Source organism: Sinocyclocheilus anshuiensis, unplaced genomic scaffold, assembly GCF_001515605.1.
Source record: "Sinocyclocheilus anshuiensis isolate Anshui unplaced genomic scaffold, SAMN03320099.WGS_v1.1 scaffold195, whole genome shotgun sequence".
Classification (NCBI taxonomy): Eukaryota; Metazoa; Chordata; class Actinopteri; order Cypriniformes; family Cyprinidae; genus Sinocyclocheilus; species Sinocyclocheilus anshuiensis.
The window spans coordinates 883,179-902,744 of NW_015548236.1; the positions used below are offsets into that span (position 1 = coordinate 883,179).

Here is a 19,566-nt window from a genome sequence, read left to right on the forward strand (position 1 = left end):
GTATTTGAAAAATAATGTGTTTTTTGAACATTAAAGCATGTCAACATATTCTGTTACACCAAATACACAAAATAATGATCTGTAAAAAAGCATCATATGACCCCTTTAACAATTAGTGGTCGACCGATATATCGCCAAGGCCGATGCTGATATTTAAAAATGCCAAATATCGGCCGATAAGTTTTCCTGTTTGGCTGATGCATTCGAGGCGGGACTTTTATTTTGACGCCGCACCGGACTTTTATTTTGATGGCGCTGAGAATGGCAACACCTGAGCACACAGTGCTCACATTCTCCCATATGTTCGCTGTTGTCGTTAACAGTTCTGTCTAAATACGGATAGAAGTCTGTCTAATAATCAGATAGAATGGTTAAACAAAGGAATTTACTTATTTGTGAAAAATACTTTGTCATCTAAAGTATAAGTATATTTATTTAACATTTATTTTTAATCGATTTTCAAATGATTTCACATTTCTTAAATATTAATTAAAATAAATAAAATTATATCGGCTTTATATCAGCCACATAGCTTTCCAAGATATCGGCATCGGCTGTCAAAAAACCAACATCGGTCGACCACTATTAACAATCAACCTTTTCTGTGAAAAAGTAAATCATTATTTCTACTTTTATCACGATCATGTATAATCTGTAAACTTTCATAAGATACATGGAAAAACATTTGAGATAAATCTATATTTTTAACTGCATTTGTGTAACCACTAGGGCTGTGTATCACCAGCAAAGTCACGATACGATACGCATCACGAAACAGAGGCCACGATACGGGACTGCACTGAATTTCACCTCAGCAGAGTTTAGTAAAACAGCTGTTTATTAAACACTGCATACTATAGTGCCATTTCTAACTATTGGCAGAGCAGGCAGTTGACCTCTGCATTATGAAGGGCTAATAAATTTTTATTGTAATGTACATTCTAATATATTAAAATTATTTTAACATTGCTGGTAGGTTATCATTGCACAAATCAACACACTCTCTACGTTTAAAAAATTAAAATTAAAATTAAAAGAGTTCTAAACTAATGCGCTGTCTTCACTGTACCTCACACACACACGTTTAGTCACACAAATCACGCTGCGCGTGCACAGACATTCTTTTTAGCGCTCAGACGAACTTTTTAGCGATGCCCCGTAATTTTATCAACTAAATAGCTTAATCGCCGAAGAGCTACATTATCTTTCTCAACAAGGAGCTGGTAACATCATCGTTTCTAAAGCAATTAAATCCACAGCTTCACTGTTAATAGAGAAACGCGGGTATCCTCAGTGGCGAGAGAGCACGTACACAGGGTTGCCAGGTTGACAAAAATAAGTAACACACTTAGCAGATACTTCCGTATTGCACAAGTGGGAAGCTCTGTTTCGGGGATTACGTCTGTTTATATCAGGCAACTTGAAATAGATATTGTATATTTTATTTATTTACTTTTCTGTAGTAATAATCATTACAACATAAACATACAAAACAAGTTAACTTGTACTGAACCTGGAACATCCCTTTAAGAATTTGACACTGGTTTGGCTGAATGTGAAAGGCCAAAGGTTGGCGTCTGTCACATCGTTTACAAAATGTCACTTGCTGAGGAAATCTTTTCTAGCCACTGTAGGAAAAAAAAATAAAACACAACAACCCATTATCTTCATCTCATTGCCCAGAGAACCACAACCAGAGGCGTGACAGCGAGGCCTGTTGTATTAGAGTCTCTCTGCTGCCTCTCTGGAGAGATTCCAAAACGTGATCAGATGTGATTAGCCACAGTTAAGCACCCTTTGAGAAAGTCAGGTATGTCACCTTGCATCTGCGACAAAATATTTGCGCATAATCATGTGTGGAAAGACTCGCTTAACATATCAATAAGGGCTTTAACCTTGAGATTTGTCTTGTTGAACATTACAGAAGCTGCTGAAGCTTAGCGCCAAGGTACAGGCAGGGCCTTTGAACACGTGTAGCTCACAAATAGTTCAAATAAACCTTCTTCACACAGACAATATTCTTTGTTAGTTGCTACTTGTTTGTATCGCCACCCTTGCACACAAACTAGGTTACCTGGGACTAGGCCTGTCGCAATAACCAATATATCGACTTATCGCGCAATATATGTACATGACCTCAATAATTTTTGGTGACGCAATATATCGCCCATTATATTTAATTAAAAATTAATGTCACCGTGTTTTTTACATTCTACTTCTGCCTGTGTCTTTTGCAGCTTCTCGTACATAGCGTGGTACACATCTCGTACTATTGCGCGCAGTGGTCAAATTTAAAATCTGCAGATATGGTCTTGTTTAGGGATCTGACTGATAAGTAGTGATTGTTTTTCAGCAATAGTGTGCACCCTTAATTTACAGAGAAAAGAAGGTCAGGGAAAAATCTGTAGATGGAAAAATCTCCATACATGTTCTTTGTGCATTTTTCTTTTTTTCTAATTGTTACTTTGCACTTTTTGTGCAGCCGTTTGTGATTGTTAATTCGCGCGAGCTGCGGGAGAGGTGCGTCTGACTCTGGGCTATTTTTACACTGTTGCCACGGGTTATAATGCAAGTTAGTGGTTCTAAATTCACATTAAACCACGGCTTCATGGGTTTTTCGCTCTAATTTATTTTTGGTTTTGTGCTGGTATTGGTATATTTTGCATGCTAGTGATAGGAATCGATCCCTTGACGTGATTGGTTATTGGTTTGTGACGTAGCAAACCGAGGGCTGTTTTGTCTGTTCAGAGGATTCAGAAGAGGATTCAGCTCGGTGTTCGCGCGCCGTCTGAAACGTGTGTGTGCGGCTGTGCTGTTAAAATGTGCTTGCTTGTGTAAATACGAACAAATTATGAACTTATACTCTATTATGGTTAAATTTTGCAATTAATCCGCAGATCACATGCGTGCCGAACCATGGGGCTTGGTCTGTACGAATCACGGATCAACTACGATCCATTTAACCACTAATTCCAATATAATTTATCCTTATTTAGGGTATAGGCCTATTCTATTTTGATCTGCAGTTTAATAAAAGTTAAACAGAAAAAAACTAAAAGTAGCACTGCATGTGTTTCTGAATATTTATTTAAACAGACTGTATAATGATGAAAAACCACAAACATGACGGGTATAATTAAAATACGCAAATTCTTTCAGTGCACATTTCCGTGTAATTTTTACAGATTTTTTTAAACCGTGAATACAATATAATTATGATTAATTAAGCTGAGATATAGCACTATAAATTCTTAATTCATATTCACGTTATAGTTTTGTTGCAAACGGATGAAGACATTAGTAGGCTTCTAAGCTCGCCCCTCAACATGCATGCGTTCGGCGTTTCGGCAGCCCAACACTGAATATTATATTGTGGGTGTTGTATTTTTGATTAATAAAATAAAAATTATAAAAATTACAATACAAAAATAACATTTAAATTACCCTGCTTCTAAATAAATAAAGCAGTTATTTTTATTTAGGTAAAAATGGGCCAAATGCACGCATTCGGAGTTTCGACAGCCCAACACTGAATATTATATTGTGGCCGTTGTATTTTGATTTATAAAATACAAATTATAAAAATTTAAATACAAAAATGAAATTTAAATTACCCTGCTTCTAAATAGATAAAGCAATTATTTTTATTTTGTTAAAAATGGGCCAAAAGAGACCTCCGAACTAGGCTACCAGAAAGGGGGGAAAGAAAACTTAACGTTTTTGCTCAGAATTCGTTTTTAATCCCTGCATTATTTTAGACATGTATGATAAATATCAAATAGCCTCCGTTATAGCTTGACTACAAGTTTAAAAACAACGCTACAATTGTTATAATCAAGGAAATTAAACTTACCATGTCCAACTTCACCATGATGAACTTAAAATTGGGTTCTATTATTTTTCCTCAACAGTCCTCCTCACAAAACGAAATTCATTTCAAACACAAATTTGATAAGAACAGAGTGGACTTTGTAGCAATAATTAAGACAAAACTGAACCTGGTGTGTGTTTATGGTGCATGTCGGCAATGTTGTCTCGGCAGGGGCGGGGCGTGGTGGAGGTGGGGCTTGGGTGGACGATATTATCGAATATCGCGGTATTTTTAAGGCAATTATCGATACGATATTTTTGACATATCGCCCAGCCCTACCTGGGACACTACGAACTGCCTAAATAAACACATTTCAGCTTTTTCACCACTGCCAAGACTAAAAAAAGGACCAACATCCTACAAGAGCATCAAGTCATAGCGCTGTGTGGTATTTTCTATGTAAAGGGAATCAGTTTAACCACACTGGTTGTACAAGATTCCTCTATTTGCTTAGTACAATAATTCTCCTTTCAAATGCCATATAGCCTTGGGACTGATTAGTCATCAGAGCTGTTTGATAAAAACAACCACACCCTCTGATACCATCTGTGATCCTTATGCAAAGACGTGTCTGTCTCTCTCATCATGGGAACTCTGCCTCATTCTACGCTTAGTGAAGCAGAACAAATTTCTGTGCAGCAATGCACTAATATTCACTCGTTGTGACTGAAAAAGTACCGTAACTTCTCAAAAAAAGAAATCGAAAGCTGGAGCAAGATGACCTGAAGGCGGAAAAATATGCCACCTCATTTGCTCTCGACTTGGTCTTGAGCTATTCGTACTATTAGCAGAAAGGGCACCCCAAACAAGACGGCTGAAGTAAACTGAGGACGGAGATGATACCTTAGACATGCAGAGGTCTGAAGTCACCGCTATCTATAACACAAACTGTCTGTCACACTGCCTTTTTACCATGAGAAGTAGGCCACATATCATTAGGCTCGGTGAACGTGGCCTGCTCGAGACAGGAACACTCCTGTAGGATTTGAGCGCTTGATCACCTGTGATGTGAGAGATAGAAACAATACTGTGAGATAGGGATGTCAAAAGTGTTGAAGTACTGACTAATATAGTCAGTAGCTAGTAAAACTATACTAAGAAAAAAAACAGAACACAAAGTAGCCGAGTTTCTGCCCACATAGTTTTATGCAAATTTTGGGAAATTGCATTAAAATAGAAAAGCAAAGATTTGGTTTACAAAATGTGCATAAAAAGCTCACATGCTCACTAAAAGTGGATACATTTTTATTCAATAAAACCACATGCACAAACCACGATGGAAACACATTTACCAAATAAATTCCAAGATGTGTATCAAAGTCATGTGACTAAAAATTTGCTCAGGGAGAAAAATATCATTTTACAGCATTTTGCTCTAGTCATTTCGAATGACATAATTGTGACATCCACACAAAATTAACATTAAATTAAAATTAGCCCAATAAGTTTGTAAGTCATCATTTATTTCTTTTTTATTATTATTATTATGTCAATACTTGGAGGCTATGTGCTATAGGAGGCTATATTTAATTTCTTCACATTTACATTAGCATTTAGCTTTTAAATAAGTGTGTTCCATTGCATATATTGCTGTGGTACCAAAACTGCTAAAGAATCATGAACATTTCAACAGGGCTCTAGACTCATTCTTCCCACTCTTTTGCGACTAACTTTCTCAGCTAGGCACACGAGCACATAATTAGGTAGCAATTTTTATTTTTTTGCTACAACATGGTATTAATCAATGCATGCTGATAAACTTTTATCATAGTTTATGGTAACGAGTGTTCAACTTTCAACCAAGGGCTGCAAGATTATGACAAAAATCATAATTGTCGATTATTCCTTTGAAATTGTAATTGCGATTATTAATTACGATTAATTGCTGCTTTGAACGATTATGTAATTGTGTCATCCGTAATTGTAATAGCGATTAAAAATTTGATTAATTGTGCAGACCTAATTCAACCCATTCTTTTTCATCAGTATTATTTATTTGAATTTTGTGATGGGAATTCCTCTTTTGCTGTGCTATAAGCCGGGCTTCGTGCGCATTCACTTTCACTTTCACTCGAATTCACGATCTTGGTGTCACGTTTTACAAGAAAAGAAAATTGTCTGTTTTGCTTATATCTAGACACATTTCACTTTTTAAGACTAAAACAAAAGATGGATTCATTATTCTTAATTAAAAAGCACAACAACAATAAAACATTAGGCTATAATTACAAACTAGCTGACATAACGTTTATTTACAAAAACAAATAAGACGAGGCATGCATTCACCACATGCTGAATTATATACCGACTAATAAATTACAGATGTTTAGCAAACACTGAGGAATCAAATCAATAAAAGAAAAGAAATTATAGAAAGCCTCCATAGTGTAACGTGAGGTAAACAGCAAAGATAACAAGCTTTTTAAAACAAAAACAAAAAGAAAAGTAAAACTTAACTGGCTGTCGGTGACAGGATTTGCTTTTTTTTTTTCCACAAGAATACCAACATGTTCACCTTCTCTGGTCTTTTACTTTACTTTAGTGTGAAAACCAAATCCTCCGTCAGCCATCGTTTCCTCGAAATTCGCATCATTTTTGCCACACGGTGCGCACACCTTCGTGCTCGTGCTGACGCGGCGAGTCTATAGCCTTTGGTATAAACCAGGCTCTACACCCGAAGCGTTCGCGCCGGAAGCACCTCTCTTCACGTGATCATTAAGATCTGACTGCTGCTATATGTGCCGTGGCTCTGCAACGCTCGCTGTATGGAGCAGAGACTTTGGAGCAGTGCAGACCATGCACTCGCACAAATGCGACCAGGTCAAATTTGAACTCGCACATTCTCAAAAAACTGTCACAAATGCAACCATTTTAGTCGCAGTCTAGAGCCCTGTTCAATAATACTGAAATTCTTATATCATTTCAACCCTATGGGCTCTTGCAACCCCTGTTTCCAACATGAGCTGTGGGCTTTGTTTGAGAAGGTGAAATGTTGCTTTCTTCTTCTGTAGCAATGTCTTTGTCAGAGAAAAGGTCAGGTAATAATGCCTGTATGTGCATATGTGTGGTTTCCACTGCGCTAGAGTGCCATAATTGGTGTCACTGCAATTGTGTACCTGTATAAGAGCAAATATTACACAGTTCCTCTCAATATAATGACTGTAACGCCTGTACATGCAAGTACTTGTGAGTGCATGCAAGAGTATGAGTATGTTAGCTAGAGAGCTTTTACGTTTTAGCCTCTGTACAATAATTCTCTACCTTGAGTGGAGCGCTTGGGGCTCGGATCACCCTCAACATATCAGCACAATTGACAAATCCAATCCCGACGCCTACACAAGCGCCTGGCTTTCTGCTCAACAGCTTCCTATAGAGTCATCGCCCCAGTTAGCTATAGCATGCAGGTCGTAGCACGCAGATTTATGGCATAGCTATACTGCATGGGAAATCTGAGTGCCGTTTCATGCCAGAAAAGTGGTAACGTAGGGTGTCAGATTTGGTCACGGAGTGCGAATTTAGAGTAGTCGAGGTATCCGACTGAGGTAAAGAGAAGATCATTTGAAATAGATCTGAAATTGTGTTTTACAGTTAGTAAATAAGAAGAAATGTGAGCAAAAAGAGGGCCTGAAATAAGGCTGTAGCCAGCTACCTCAAGATACATTCAAAACTGCCAGATAGGCGAGAAAGACCCAGCTGATTCATAGGCGCAGTTGAAGAACAAGACTGCCCAAAAAACACCCAACATTGGATTGGATTGAAGTTTAGGTAGCAGGACTCAGGACGTGCTGAAGCGAATCATAGTTGTATTGTTACCACATTCTTTCCAGCGTGGTGTCACTGGCTCAGTCCTCCACCATCCAACTGTCCGCTTAAATCTTCCCCCCCCCCATGCCGCGATTGGCAAAGCCGAGCCGAAGGAGCACTTAAAGCTGCTTGGCTCCAGTTCGGCCGTCCTGACCGCCTCCAAGTCAACCGGCCCCGACGTATAAATAAGAACAATATCAGATAAGTCTTGCAGGAAGCCTATAAACATTTACATTCTCTTTTAAGTGCTGTTTACGGATATTTTATCTCCTATCTGGAAGTCGAAGACATGGTGAAAAAGAAGGCGACCTGGGGAGGAATCCAAGGCGAGTGGTGAATCAAAAAGGCAGCAGGCCCTGACAGGGACCCAGGCCCGTTGACCATAATAGGTGTTGAGAGTGGCGGCCTCCACAGATGAGGAACCAGCTCCTTAGGCCTGCCAGAAGAGTTATGAGATGGTGCGGGTAGTGATGGGGAGGGGAGGGATGCCTGGTAAGCTACTAATTCTATATCTTCTTCTGACAAAGACAAAGTGCAGCCAGCAGAGTTCAGTCTGGGAGACGGGGAGAGAGAGCTTGTAGGACTCACTAGTGTTGTGTTTAACAGAGTGGACCCACTCCTGTCTTCCTGTCCTCCAGCCTGATGCCTATCTGAGGCCGAAGTCTGACCACAGACAGTTAGCGTCTGGTTTGCTATGCCTGAAAGATACGCGAAAAATCTTGTGATTACTTTTTTGCGCCCATTAACCATAGATTGCTTTTTAAGGTCTGTCCACGAGCAAAAGCATGGGATGGTTACCAAATGAGTAGTATTCATCTGGTCATATGATCACAACATGACAGGGCTCATGAGGTGAACCGCTACATGTAAAATAAAGCTTTTATAATGAAAGTCTTCATACATGATTTTAAACACATTTTGCCCAAAAGTAATATACATTTATATATATATATATATATATATATATTTTTTTTTTTCCAACACTTCTCTACTATTTGTAAGAACTACCCTACCCTTTTCAAAATTGTAGACATGCCAGCATTAACAGCCTTACACCTAATGCTTTTAGTCCTGATTTTCCTCTTACTTTTAGTTAATGGAGTTTGGCAACAAATCGGAGGCAAAATCATTGCTCATTCATGTGAGTGACGATCTCTATGTTTGCATTATCAAAGATGCAATCTGAAAGAAGCGCTGATGCGTGCGTCACTGATGTCTGAGTGATAGTTAGCAGGTTAAATATCTAGACCTGTCTGCGATTTAAGTCCTGTAGTGTTAAATATGTTTTGACTGAAACTGACATTGGCAACGACAGACAGCTGTGTGAAAAGGACAGCAATCCAATGACTCTAAAGGCCATGTAACATATGAGTGACATACAGGTATAATACACTCAACAATTCGAATAATTTACTTACCCTCATGCTGTTGTAATATTGTATAACTTTTTCTTCTCAACACAAAGGAAGATATTTTGAAGAATGTTGGCAACAAAACACTCAGGCATTTATCAAAGTATCTTCTATTGTGTTCCACAGAAAAAAGTAAGTCATACACTTTTGGAATGACATGAGGGGGAGTAAATGACGAAAACATTTTAATTTTCCCTTTCAATTCATAGTCAAAAAATACCGTGATGCAGCACTATAACAGCCAATCAGAACACACTTGACATTGTTCATGTGCGGTGGAAAATGTATTGCTTAAAGGGGTCATATGATGCGATTTCAATTTTTCCTTTTTCTTTGGAGTGTTACAAGCTCTTGGTGCATAAAGAAGATCTGTAAAGTTGCAAAGACTAAAGTCTCAAATCCAAAGAGATATTCTTTATAAAAGTTAAGAGTCAACCACGCCTACCTAAAACGGCTCGTTCTAACACGCCCCCACATGTCTACGTCACGATGTGGGAAGATTTGCATAACGCCACCCAAATGTTCACGCAAAGAAAGAAGGCGTAACTTTTATTCTTGCTGTAGTATTGTTGTTGCCGCCGCCGCTATGTCGTGAAGACGCTGTGTGTTTCGTTGTGAAAGTGAAACTACTTTGTTTGGCCTTCCAAAAGAGGACGATATCCGCTTCGTCATGCCTAGAGCTGATCCGTGCTGGTTGCTGAGGAAATACATCAACTTTGCGCTGTCGATCGCCGGATCGGCTTTCTCCGTGGACGAAGCGGAGTCCAGTCCATTGTCACATGTGGTAGCTGCAAGCCCGCCGGACGCTACTTCGTCGAATCCGCTGGCCGCGCCGTTCTCAAGCCCGCCCGCCTCTGCTCACTCAAGCCGGCCTCCGCTCACTCTAGGCCTCCGGCCTCCGCTCACTCAAGAGACCTGAACTTCAGTCCGATCGGAGTGAGCCAAATCATAGCAAATAGTAGCTGTGCCACTCTGGATGGCCTCAGTCCTCCCCACAACGTGAAACTAAGAGAAGCTCCCACATTCACCTGAACCCTTCTAATCTGCAAAATAATGGCGCTCCTTACACTGAGGTGCATCCTTGCCTGACGTGACGCCTTTTGTTTCCTCCTGTGTTGTGACAACACTTACATTTGTAAATTGCCCTCCTTGTAGAGGATAAACATCTGATAGCCACAAGAGAAGGGGGTTGGGGAGCGTAACAAGCCTCTGGGACTTCCTCTAAACAAATGGAGAGATCTTTAGAAGGCTACTGTTTGTGTTTGCAAAAGACACGGCCAGGATACATGAGGCTCCTGTCAATGGCCTCCAGGCGCTATTCAACTACGTTAAAGCTGGCCAACAGGGTGTATCTGAGAGGGTCTGAGGGGAGAAGATCGCAAATGATGCAGAGAGTTATTGCAGGTTAAAGTAGCTGCAATATTGTATCTGAAACAGGTAATACGATCTGTATTACACTACTCAACTGAACCTGGGAGTTGAACCAAAAGCATAATATTGCTGTGCACTGACGCTGTGCAGGCATCACTCAGTGTGTGAACTATGTGGTCAGGAGCACGCTGTCAAAGCTGCTCATTGGATTGGCAATTACTTTAAAAAAAGAAAGAAAGAAAAAAAAAAAAAAGAAGAATGGCGGGGAGGGAAAAACAGCAGATTAATCATGCTGTTAGCGATGAAGATGAAGACGGAAGACGATGTAGTTTGGCTTTTTAAACAAACAACTCCTGAGTGTGCGGTGTGCTCGGCATTACCCTTTAATTTAGAGAGAGTTGACTGGAGAAGTTTTGTTTTTGCAGCTACGCTGAAGCTCTCTGCCCCCTTGTTCTTTACCCCCTTCTCCGGGGCTTTTTTCCCCCTCTCCGACACCATATGGAGCAGGCCTCGCGGAAACAATCCGCAAAAAAAAAACAGGCCTGCACTCAACCGTTCCCTCATTTTTTATCACCATGCGAGAATAAATTGCCCACTTATTGTGCGTTCTGCCAGTGGTCCGGGATCATTTTTGTGTTCTCGATCTAATTAGATTAGTTTGGTGCCGGTCCGGGGTTACTGCAAGGAGGTGCCATACGAGTGGAGAATATTGCGCTAATTGGCAGGAGGATACGGCCCATTCCTCGCCGTTCGCCAGCAGGTTCGCTCCTCGGCCCTCTCTCATTACTGCCGTTTTGCAACTATCTCAAAAGTCTGTAATAACCCAGCTTACCGTATTCTTACAGGCAGAAATTGGAGTCAGACTAGCGAGTCTCATTAGGCACGCTCATGACCGACACCTCTCAGTCCGTAAAGACTCTGCTGTTTATCTAGCAGGCCTGAAAGGCATAGAGATGTGGAATTTCCACTGCAGTGGAAACCAGTTCATGCTCGCATGCTAATTCCACATCTGGGAAAAAAAAAATCAACGACTTTAAAAATGTATTACAGCAAGTTCCTAAATGCACTTTTACCTGCAAATGAAAAGCCTTTTTCTTAGAGCCATTATATTCGTCAACAGTAACCAACTGGTTGTTGAGTAATATACAGCTGCTGATTAAGGTCTTGCTGCGTCAAATATTTCTATATGCGCTGCAAAACCCAGAAACGGTGGAGGCGAATGATCAGACTTTTAAATGAACATTATGAAAACATTTGGCCGTCTGCCTCCCTCGGCACACTGGCATGCCATACATCACGCAGGCACCTACTGGAGAACTATGCAGACCACTCAAATTTTCCCACCATAACTCAACCAAATTATACAAAGCAAGGTACAAGTAATAAGCATAAGCTTTAACTCACGGCATAAATCCATGTTTATACCCAAAAACGGGCATGCGAGTCAAAGAGATGTTCCAGTGCATAATAGCCGAACCTATAAGGATATGAGCATAAGTAAAGCCTATACTGTAGGTTGGATTCAATTAAAAGTGTGCTGAGATCAGAAAGTCCTCATTTTGAAAATATAGGCCTAGGCTACTTAAGTGCAAACACACCACATGCTGCTTAATGCGAAATATCAGTAAATCATAGTGAAGAATCATCGGCTGGACTATATAACAGCCATGAATTAGCATTTATGGGTTTAGACTGGGTCACACACATGGTTTTAAAGCAAATACACACATTTTTAAAGCAAATTAAAATTAAATTAGGTTGGCATTTCTAAATACGGGGTCTTATAAAACTGCAACCGTGTCATGGAAATGCATTAAATCACGTTTGGAAGGAGAAGTCTAAATTAACACAAAATCTAAGTAAATATTAATATAACAGCACCCCAATACATTTTTCCCCAATACCTTCAAATTAGTAAAAAGTGAAAACAGAAGGGAAAAAAATTTATTTAAAAAATGCATTGAAATGGCAAAATCTTTAAGTCTTTAAATTAATAAATTAAAATTGAATATTAAAAAATATTTACTAAAGACATCAAAATTCAATCTGTATTAGAATAAAAAATGTAAAAGATGAACAAACGCATTACAACCCAGTAAGCCCCATCAGGGACCCCTGGAGAAGGTGGCATATGTTTAACATTACGTAAATCTGCTGAAACGGCAGGGCACACGAGAGAAACCTCCAATGTGGCAACATTCACAAAGGCAGGATCCCCTAATCACTGGCCGCTACAGGTCGTTTATTATACATTTCGGCACAGGAGAAAACAGTCCACTACGACACACGCTCAGATTACCTCATTTAAGAACGACTACTGCTCGCAACCCAGACCGCAAAGAATGCAGCCGCTCTCAGAAGTTCAGATTATTGCATTTCTACCCTTCATTAGCTTGAGACTTAAAATCATGTGCGGTACAGAGCAAGTAGGCAAACCGCTTTTAAAATTAAAATCTCCGAAAAGGAGTGTTAACGGCATTTCCTAATAACACTTAATGCTGCTATAACGATTTATGACGTATCTAAATAACTGAGCAATGTAATAACTTTAAAAAACAAAAACCAACTAATGCAAAAACATGCCAAACATCTAAAAAAAAAAACTATCGGTGTTTGACCAGAGAGTGACATAATCAATCACCATTTATAAGACTAAACTACAAAAACAGACTTAATTTTATCTGTGTGCTACTATGCATATTTTTTATGATCGATGCAGAAATATCTCCTGAGAGGAAGTCTGTCGAGTTCAGCTTTTCACAAACACAGTGGCAGAGAAGAATACCAGACCACAGTATCACCTGGTCCACAAATGTACAGCTCAAAGAAAGCCCCCACAGACTAAAAAAATACTGCTTGTGTGGCCTATCTTATTACCCTGGAGAAAACCCACAAATAGTCAAAAAAAGTCAGGGAAAAGAACTGTTCCTGAACAGAAGAACTGTACTGTTCCACGTAATAAATGGCAAAGCAGTGGATGATGGCCTTACAGAAGATCAAAGCACTTTAAAAGCTTGAGCTATCTAGCGGTGTAGATTACTGCCCTGAACTACAGGAAGGCTGGGTTAAAAGTTACCATAAATAAAGTTTTAAAGCTACATCACCCTAACACAACACCATCAAAAACCTGACGACAAGAATCACGTCCTTCTCTGTTAATCCTACGTATTAGTTTAGAAGACGTGCAACATGAATTGCATCGAAAACCACAATGCCACACACTGCCAGAAATCCCTGCGTTGTTGTAACACACAATCACACATATACATACCTCTGTTAAGCATTGGGTTATAGCATTATCACACTCAAATCCAACAGGGAGGCAGATATCAAAGCTGGCAGAGTATCCAAAGACCCTTCCCTGAGGAGCCCTCCGATGTATCCTTTATTCCACATCCATTCTGCCTGGGAATCATTCCATTTTTTCCCCCACAGTGTTCACAAAGTTTACTCGCTCTACGTGCGTTGCTTGTTAAATGCGCCGTCCCGTACTTCCTTTTCTCAGAAAACCTCACAGGTGCAGATGATCCTGGGTGCGAGGGGTGACCACACCATGCCGTTCTTCTCGATCACTGTAACGAAACAAAAATGCACATGCTTAGCAATAAGGAAGTGCTCGGTGTAAACAGTACTTTTTGAGTCATTATTAAGAGGGAACGTCAAAATCACCACACATTAACACTCGCAGAATAAAATTGCAAAAACTAACTTTAAGGCATAAAAAAACAAAACAACGAACAATAAAAAGAAAGCATGATCTACCAAAAGACTTTTGGAAAAAGCACAACATGGACACCGCAATGCACGCAAAGAGAGCAGAGAGAAATCCTGTGGCATGTACTCAGGCAGTCTGACAGCAGGTTTCATGAATGGGAGCTGACAGTACGGGCCCTCTGGCTGACCAAACTTGAAACAGGAAAACAAACATTCTCAAGGAAAACTCCCCTCCCCCCACAAACCTTTTCTTTCGACTCATTCTGTCCAACCTGTGTCAGGTTAGCAATAGTCAACCGCACCAGCCTCCAGACCACACAAAAGGAGAACGTGCAGCCACCGTGAGATGGAGAGGAAAAAAGCAAAGCGAAAACCTGTTTGCGAGGTAAAAGAACACACACCGCGATAGAAAGGAAAAGAAAGAAAGAAAAAGAAGGTTAAACTGACTCATCAACGTTCCAGAGGGGCCGGCGGACAGGAGGTTCGGCGGATGCACTAAACTCAGCTCGTCGGAATGGGGAGGAGAGGAAGTGGGCACTGCTGGAAGATCTAAACTGAAAACTTTCAGAAAGTTTCTGATATGAAGCCGAGCATAGAGGCTTGTGGCGGGATAAAGCTAGGCTAACAAGACGAGTGTTTTTAATCAAACAAGTACTTACTGATGCTCTAATTTTAGTATAAAAGTTCAGGAAAGTCAGTTCATATGAAAAGCTAACCGAACGGGAACCACTAGCTTTGAAAAACCACATGTAGCCAAAATGTCAACACATCCGACCAATAAAAGGTTTATCGTCACACATCACTTTAACTTGCATATTCAATACAAATGTCAGTTATTTTTATATTCTCAGTAAAAAAGTAAGTTTTTGTCAATGAGTAAGATTGAAGATTTAGGGGAACTTCGATTTCTATTTCTTCGTTTGCCGTGCAACCTACCACTTTACTGGGAATACGAGAGTTTTCAGTCAGCAAACTTTACCAGATGTATGCTAACCACTAAAATATCACGCGCCACATAATTAGCCTAACAAGTGATGTCAAACAGCTCTGACAGAGTCAGAGACCCAAACCGTCTCTTATCTGGAGGAGTTGTTAAACACACTTGAGCTGCATTTGTGACGTAAAAATTAGCCATCAAAATATAATATTAATAAATACATGGAGAAGCTAAACCTAAACTTTATAACAGGATAAAGGAGGTTGCTATGACACTACAGGTCAAAGGTCCTTGTGTTTCTTTCCCACACAGGGTGTGAAGAAAAAAAAGGGAAGAGAACAAGATTTCTTCTAACAAAAGAAACGCTTACATTTAAAGCACTTAATCTGGATGACAAAAACTTTCTCAATGTTACACTCATATACAACCCCAAGTGACTTCACTCACACAAATGCACATTTCTAGTTATTTCTCTTCAAATCCATTCACACTGCATGAAAGTTCAGTGAGAAAATCCATGACGCTGGCAAGTCTTTACAATATATCTGCTATAACTCACCATAACAAGTCTATAGCACACATCCAGAGCCATTTAGTGACTTCAAAACACTGCTAAAAACAGGATGAAAAGCATATGACGAGACAAGGGATGACCTCTGTGAACTGTGGCTCTTTTATTCTTGAAAATCCGGAGGAAAAAAGACTAGCTATTCATACGCAGGCTAAATCAAACATATGTTATAAAAGCTTTTAAGGCTACCAATTATTAGGAGCCGTCTCTGTGTAAACCTTGGCATTTCATCAGGCGGATACAAAAAAAAAAAAAAGAAATTCTCAATTTTCATGTTTCCCTTGTTTGTTGATTTCTAACCACGAAAAACAAAACAAAAAATAATTTCTATAAAGTCATTGATGCGTCATTTCAAAACACAAGCAGTGATGGTACTTTGCAGACTTGCCTGTCGCTCGTATAGGGAGTGGAAAAAAATACTATGCCATTCCGAAAAACATAATTTTTAAAAAGAAAAAGAAGAGAGAGAGAATTTTAAGAAGTTCCAACGACCTAAAAAAACGTATTCAGTCTATCAAAAAAAAAACTGTTTTTGGTTGTATTTAAGTACTATGTCCTTTGCAACTTGAACATCTTTAAGATTAAGTTTTTAAAAAATTGTTTGTGTTCACTTTTGAGCAACAATGAATACAAATATATACAAAAAAGAATCATCTGGTCTGAGTAGATTTTCTAAAAAACAAGAGAAAAAAAAAATTACAATATTTTAAAGTCATCAACTAGTTCCAATATGTTCTTTTCAAGCAAACACCTGGATTTAATATGGTAGCGTGATCCATTCTCTTTCACTGTCGTTAAAAAAAAAACCCCAACAATTTATTTTCTCTACAGGCTTCTTATTCAACGGCACCAACGCCACATGAATCTGCCGCAGGGACACAAGTGGCAAATCACAGTGCGGCATGAAGTTAGCCCAAAAAGAAGTTGTGCAAACTCAGAAGCCACGAAGAACAAATGGAAGACCCCCACTGCTGCTTTCTCCCTCCACCAAGGCCCAAATTCATTTGTCAGCCGTAAAGTTCCTGACTATACAGCGCTGATCTATTGCCTCTCTCCAAAGAGCTCACAGATGTGGAGTCATTTACATTTCAAATACACCTCAAGCTTTTCAATCACTTCAAACGCGTCTTATCAGACAACTCATGTGGATCTTTATTCTTCTGTGCAGACTGAGAACTGAATCTAGTAATCCACTGAACGGATAGCAAGAACGAATTCACATATTTGTGTGAGTGTTTACGATGCACGAGGAATTAAATAATATTCCAAGCAGATGGAAATTTTTCTTCTGATCTCTAGGTTGTTATACATGTAAAATGACAATGAGCTATTTCATGCATGATAATAAAGTGGGGAAAAGTTCTTTAAATCTTCACAGAACAAAAAATAGTCATGTAACTGCAAAAAGAGGTAAGATAAAGCAATTGTAACTGCAAAAACCAGATGATGACAGAGCTGTGGTTCCCTGTTGACTGTATCTGAAACTATGTTTACAGTTGCGAGTTTCTCTGTTTCTCTAAATGATGAGCCGCATTTGCCAGCACAGGCTTTGTCATTAAGAAACTTTTACCGACAAACTATTTCAGAAAGAAAAAGAGAGCATATCATTTCCAGACTGCCCGAGTGTGGCAACTTTCAGTTTACAGGAAACAGCGCAACTCATCTACTGGAACCAACATGGGATTTTGTATCATAACAATCAGATACAGGTTACGCTTCAGTACAGCACATTTAAGTGAAGTGTGGGTGATTTTATCAGTTTGAAGATAAATACCTGTTTCCACCCACTTGAAAGTACTAATGATATTCTAATGTGAAAGTGACTGTAAAACCAAATTAACTGGAAACATTACCAGAGTTGCAGAACTGAGGAACCTTGCAACAACTCAAATCCAAACAATGTTACAAAATGTATAGGATATGAACACATGTATACACATAACTTGTTAAAACTTGTTAGAAATAAATAGAACACTGGAAGTGTGTTCCTGTCCTCTGTACAAAAGTTTCTATCGATGAATAACATCAACAAGAAAAGATAAGGAGAAAACGACTACTGTACACGCCAAGAAAAAAAAAGTACAATTTCTATTCACATGCCTTCATTTTAGAAGATTAACAGAGAGTTATTTAAATTCCTTGAACTTTTGTCGAAAAGTTTTTTGAAAAGTGGTAAGCTCCATCACGCCACTTTGGTCACGCCACAAGAAACTTTGTGAACTACAGCCCCCCCCAAACACACCTAAGTGCGAAAGTTGTCCACACAGTTGCTAAAACAAATAAAAAGTTTTCCCATTACTTCTATCTTCACAAAAACACACATCCAAATGAGAAAATAGTATTCGTATAGTCAGGAGCTCGTTACCGCTATTCATAAACTTTTCCTCAGAAACTTGGTGCACGTCTCCATCGCCACGAAGAACGCAATGAAAACAGAAAGACGTCTTTTCGCTACCTGCCTTCGAATAAAACCGCAAAATAGCGATAAAAGCCCCGTTAAGATCTGTAGACTGTCGTGTAAACAACCTGCGCCTCTTTGTATGTGGAAAATTAAGTGTAAAGTTCAGCGCGTTGCCATGCCTACGCGTTTTCTTATCGTACATCAGTCACGGAAAGTTTTCGAAGTTTGTGTGGAAAGCGCCATTCAGCTTGAAGCATCATTTACGCAAAAACAGTAGCCTACACACTAATGAAACTTTCTACAACTTGAGCTATGCACCGTTTAGCTACTTTAGCGCGCAGTGCAACCGGTTTACACCAAAACAAAGCAAATAAAAGACGCCTCGCGGCTTAAATGTACAAGAGGAAAAAACGATATTACTACATTCGGGATATTATCTTGTGCAAAACGCATTGCAACACAGAACGAAATAGCTGAAAAGAAATGGGAAGTAAAAAGTAATCCAAAAACCTCTTCGTGTGTTTTCTCTCAACTACTGGGAGCTAGCAAGTCGCCAATTTCAATTTGCAATTTAGCCTCAAAACCCAAATGGCACGCCGAAATCCGAAGAGCCGTGCTCTTATTTTCATTGCAACGTAGTACTCAACTGATTCATCACCAAATCCCTTCGCCCTTCTCAACATTACATAACATTCTCCCCCTAAAAGCCATCAGGAACTACAGCTAAAATCCACATCGTTCTTCTACCGTGATCGCAGTGCTCATTGATTCGCTTTCTCCTTACCTGTTGATTAAATTGCAATAGTCTTTGCAGTCTGAAAGATGGTGGAGCTTTGGCGTTAGCCATGAAGCGTCTTTGTGTTGTTTGTTTGTTGATCTCGGGGAATGATTTCTTTTTTTATGGGGATGTAAGATTGCGAATTGCTCCTGTACACGTGAAATCTTGGGAGACTGTGTTTAATAGTAAAAACGCCTGAGTCTGGGATGGAAAAAAGGAGGTTGGTTTTTGCAGTGATCTCAGTTCTTTATCAGAAATGTTATCGCTTGTCAGGACCTCAGACTCCAAGCATTACGTCAGTTTCAAGACACCAACACTATTAATATCAAGAAGCCCTTGCGGAGGAAAGCGCCACCCTAGAGCGCGCTCTCTTAAAGGGACAGTGACCACTAAAACAGCTCCAGCGCCACTCTGCAACTTCGCCATAGACTGCTGAAGAAACCTACTCAGATAAGTCATCTAAACGAGAATCGGTTCTCAAACAGTTGTTCGCACTTCTGTTCCGATCAGAGAAAAAAACAACAACAATGCGAAATGCAGTGTAAAGATTATTTCTTCATTTTTAAGGGGAACCTTATAATATTATTTCTAGTAGGCTATCATTTTAAAACTCATGTAACGCAGATGTCTTCTTGCGGCCACCATAGTTTTGTGATAATCTAATAAATGAATAATCATTAATTAAAACACTACTTTAAAAAAAAAGG

At 39.4% G+C, this 19,566-nt stretch overlaps 1 protein-coding gene across 3 annotated transcripts in view; it reads right to left on the bottom strand.

The window, feature by feature from the left end:
- The window catches only part of trps1 (trichorhinophalangeal syndrome I), a 132,970-nt gene extending 113,805 nt beyond the window's left edge, over nt 1-19,165 (bottom strand). Inside the window, exons 1-2 of one of the 3 annotated variants that reach the window (XM_016441914.1) lie at nt 18,866-19,165; nt 13,730-14,030 (exon numbers count right to left, since the gene is read on the bottom strand). In XM_016441914.1, coding sequence (XP_016297400.1) covers nt 13,730-13,742 — 13 coding nt within the window. In that variant the 5' untranslated portion in view covers nt 13,743-14,030; nt 18,866-19,165. Of the gene's footprint in view, nt 1-13,729; nt 14,031-14,417; nt 14,474-14,619; nt 14,710-18,865 lie in introns of those variants that run through there. The other 2 variants (XM_016441916.1, XM_016441915.1) reach the window with 2 other exon arrangements.
- Nucleotides 19,166-19,566: the final 401 nt, after the last annotated feature.